General features: G+C 34.3%; 1 protein-coding gene across 1 annotated transcript; it reads right to left on the minus strand.

The window, feature by feature from the left end:
* Positions 1 to 1,368: 1,368 nt before the first annotated feature.
* LOC145121237 (uncharacterized) lies at positions 1,369 to 2,896 on the minus strand. Its single transcript, XM_079057020.1, has 2 exons — positions 1,704 to 2,896; positions 1,369 to 1,600 (listed from the first exon to the last, which is right to left on the minus strand). The coding sequence occupies exon 1, from the start codon at positions 2,856 to 2,858 to the stop codon at positions 1,725 to 1,727; it is 1,134 nt and encodes a 377-aa protein (XP_078913146.1). The 5' UTR covers positions 2,859 to 2,896; the 3' UTR covers positions 1,369 to 1,600; positions 1,704 to 1,724.
* Between the last annotated feature and the right edge of the window lie 1,761 nt (positions 2,897 to 4,657).

Consider the following 4,657-nt stretch of genomic DNA (forward strand, 5'->3'; position numbering starts at 1 on the left):
CCGAGACACCTTTTGGTTTTTCAAAGTTTTTTTGAATATGGTTTACTTATAAAGAAAATATTTTTTGAACGCTTTTAAAAGTATCATTATTGCTGTCGGCAGAAAACTTGTAACTCTCACCAACCTTGTGTTGACCCTCAAAACGACATGTATACTTAGGGAATCAGTAATCAAGCAAAATCAGACGACGAATAGTCATCGATTTCAGGCAATCTAGTTTACTACTTTTTGTTATGTCCGCCTACCTGTTTAAGGCAATTCATATATTATACGATTATCTGTAAGAACCATGTATTCAAATATCAAGATGGAATACAGATGCTATTTTGTTTACTGTTGTACTTGTGTTATATATTCAGTTTACCTGTAATCCATTAATTTAGTCGCACAGTTCGGCATGTTCCGCTGCCTCGACCGGGAGTGTGACATTCTCCTCTTTATAAGTATTTCGTTTCATTTTTTTTAGAATCCTGATTTAGAGTTGTTTTTTTTCTTTGTGTTCTTATTGGTGTATTTTGTCATTCAATCCGATCGTCTGGACATCATTTGGAATCAGAGAAAACAAATGAATTGTTGAACAAATTGTTCGTTGGCGTGGAGCAGCTTGTGGTCGTTGCAGTGGTGGACACATTCCACGGAATGACGGGGCTGATTTACAAGATCCATGTGACATACAGATGGAATGCTTGCAACGAAGGATCCAAAAACTCGAGTTGTTGCATAGAGACTCGTTTATATTTGGACTTAAAAGTAAATGCTAAGAATGACTTTATACTTTTCTTTTCCTTTCTTTGGGGTTATAATAATAAAAAAAAAACAAGTATAGTTTATATTTGGTTTCGCCATGCTTGTTCTTTTTTTGGTATATTTAGCTGTGTAAAAAATCAGATAAATTCAAGGAAAAAGAATTGTGGTGTTATGGAATTTAACCCTTTGCTGAAAAGTAGTAAATAATCTACCTTTATATATCTTCATTATTTCAAGTTTTGGAAACTTATATATTGAGAAACTACTCGTTTGCACACACATACGTAGCACACACATGCACACAATCTACGAGTACACACATATATAGAGCATACATGCTTTGTTGAAAAGTTAATAAAACATTTTTACCTTTTTTGCCTCACCCTTTCATAGGCCTGCACCTAGCAAACATCTTTTTTTTTATACGGCATACATACAACTATTTATAGGTTGTTATATTTTTTCCAAATTCTAATTAAAATTTATTTTATACTCGATCATGTCTAAATTTAAGTAAATTCAACATGAAACCAATAGTAAGATATTAAATGCATTTAACTAACGGGTAAACATTACCATTTAATTAACTATGAATCAAAATCAACATACTGCAAATAGGAATAATGAACGGATAAATGTGAGTAACTGTTTTAAATGTTTTCATTATCATCAACCACCTAGAAATGGGGTAAATGAAAACAGAAACATGACAAACAACTATTTATTAAATACATAAACGAAATACAAGCACTTGTGGATCAACTTCGAAGATCATTACTCTTTCCTCAGGGTATAATAATATTCGTCCTCTTGAAGGTCCAAATATAACTATACTTTGTTTATTTCTATTACCCTGAAGGAATTGAAAGACATGTGAAAATGCAGTGAATTAGTATAAACAGAATTCTAAAAAGATTATGTCCACTTAAATAATATTGAAGCAAAAAAATGATTACCATAAACACGGTGGTAGTTGCTTAAAAATGAGGGGGAGGTGGTGAACTGTAGATATAATGTGGTGGTGGAGACTTGTACCCAGACGGTTTTTTAGGTGGAGGTGGTGATGGGGACTTGTACACAGGAGAGGGAGGAGGAGACTTGTGTACATAGTGTTTCTTTGGTGGAGGAGGCGGTGGTGACTTGTATACATAAGGTTTCTTTGGTGGTGGTGGTGGTGACTTCGGAATTGGAGGTGGAGGAGATGGTGACTTGTATACATGATGCTTCTTTGGTGGAGGAGGCGGTGGTGACTTGTATACATATGGTTCCTTTGGTGGAGGAGGTGGTGGAGACTTGTGAACCGGATGAGGAGGAGGCGGTGACTTGTAAACATGATGTTTCTTCGGTGGTGGAGGCGGTGGGGACTTGTATATGTATGGTTTCTTTGGTGGTGGTGGTGGTGGAGACTTGTGAACCGGAGGAGGAGGTGGTGGTGACTTGTATACATGATGTTTCTTTGGTGGAGGAGGTGGTGGTGACTTATATACATAAGGTTTTTTTGGTGGAGGTGGAGGTGAAGACTTGTGAACCGGAGGAGGAGGTGGTGGTGACTTGTATACATGATGTTTCTTTGGTGGAGGAGGTGGTGGTGACTTATATACATAAGGTTTTTTTGGTGGAGGTGGAGGTGGAGACTTGTGAACCGGAGGAGGAGGTGGTGGTGACTTGTGTACATGATGTTTCTTTGGTGGAGGAGGTGGTGGTGACTTATATACATAAGGTTTTTTTGGTGGAGGTGGAGGTGGAGACTTGTCAACCCAAGGAGGAGGTGGTGGTGACTTGTGTACATGATGTTTCTTTGGTGGAGATGAATGTGGAGACTTGTAAACCTGAGGAGGAGGAGGAGGTGGTGGTGACTTGTATACATAATGTCCCTTTGGTGGTGGAGGTGGTGGAGAATTGTGAACCGGAGGAGGAGGTGGTGGTGACTTATAAGGTTCGTTTGGGGGTCGTGGTGGTGGTGAGTTGTAAGCATATTCCTGCTTAGGAGGTGGTGGAGATGAGTAGGGATAGGTGGCTGTGCTAAACGATGGCAGGTATGATGAAATAATAACCACCGCAAGACTAACTAGAAGGCTGCTCATTTGAGACATCTTCACTTTCGTTCCCATTTCTACTAAAGAATTGGGATCCAAGTTGTGAATTTTTGAGCCTGCATCTCCATCATTTATATAGCTGAAAATCATCCATCCTTGCAGTTAAAATAATAATAATTTTACTACAGTAGTATCACCCCGTGCAAAAATACTTGTAGGCAAACATAATGCATGCCATAAGATGCCATACTTTTGCTAATGTTGTTCACGGGGCAGTTTGGCTCGGATATTGATAAAATTTTGAACCGTGACCACGGGGGCGGATATTTGACGTGCATTAACCGAAACCGAACCAAATCGTGCAAAAACCAAACCAAACCGAACCGTTTGAAAGCGGGTAACCACGGTTCGATTCACGGGTATCCGTTAAATATAAAAATTCGGAACCATAATAAAAAATACAAACTACCAATATGTCATCTTAGTAATAAGATCTCTTGTTGATGTTCAAATTATAAAGTATAATTTATATAATAACTATACAATTTCAGCAATAACAATGCACACACAGAAAACATATATCATCCAGTTTATAGAGAAATACCTAGACACACAATTTATGAAGCTGATACAAGGGATAATTATCTAGAGTTCTAATAGACAAATGCCAGAGACATATATCGAGCGCGTGAGATGAGAAAACATATATCATACAGTTAATTATTTTATTAAGTATATCTAGTTACTTTTATATATATATATATATATATATATATATATATATATATATATATATATATATATATATATATATACTAGTAGGGTACCCGCGCGATGCGGCGACGTAAAATAGTTCTTTTCGGCAGATATTTTCATGCGGCTATTAGTTTCTTTTTAGTACGTGTCAGATACTTCAATTCAATCTTTTTGATGATTGTTTTGTGGCAGATAGTTCATTTGGACAAATAGTTTCTAGCTAAGTACGTAAATACAACGATGACAAATAGTTTTATTTGACGATGAGTTTTGTATCGGTAAACTCTTTGAGAATATAAGTAAACAGATGTTGCTATTATGGATAAAAAAAATTAATATTATGTTAGAAATCAAAAGCAGGTTATTTCTTGTTTCAAACAAAAATATTTGAATATTTTATATTATATATGAAAGTTCATTGTTCTTTTAAAACATTTTGTTCTTTTAAGTTTAAAAATATACCTACTCCTTTATTGTTAAATCATAATATACAAAATATATTGGATTATGCATTTTTAAAAAGAACAAATATGATGATTAAATATAATAAATGATTTTTTTATAGTTTATTTCAATAAATGGTTTTTTCTTTCAACGATTAGTTCAATATGAAAACATCGTATTAAAAAAACTACTTAATTTTATCAGCTAAAGATAGCAAAGTGATTCATTTAGCGAATTGTTTATGGTGGTGATTAGTTTCTTTCAAGAAAAGTATGTTGTTGATTTGTATTAAAAAAATAAATTATATTGCAGTTTTAGGTTAAAAAGTAAATTATGTCTGTTTTTTGTTACAAATAAAAATATAATAATGTTTTTAAGAGAAAAAACTTTTAGGTTAAAAAAAGATTTTTTACTAAGATGACGTAACATAATCAGGATAAATCTTTTAGTTATTACAGTATCTCATCCTTATTTTATGTGGAATATAAATTTCTCATACAGATTATATTTGTTTCCATCAATTTCATAATGCTTATGACAAATCGCTAAACACTAAATCAAAGTCCTATTTACTAAAAACTCATGATAAACCAATCACATTATTCTTCAACTGTCATTTTACAGGGTAAAAACCACATGAAGCTCTCCACATATGTCTACATTATTGTGCCATT

This window comes from Lactuca virosa, chromosome 6, assembly GCF_052849685.1.
Source record: "Lactuca virosa cultivar CGN04683 chromosome 6, Lactuca_virosa_CGN04683_v6, whole genome shotgun sequence".
NCBI lineage: Eukaryota > Viridiplantae > Streptophyta > Magnoliopsida > Asterales > Asteraceae > Lactuca > Lactuca virosa.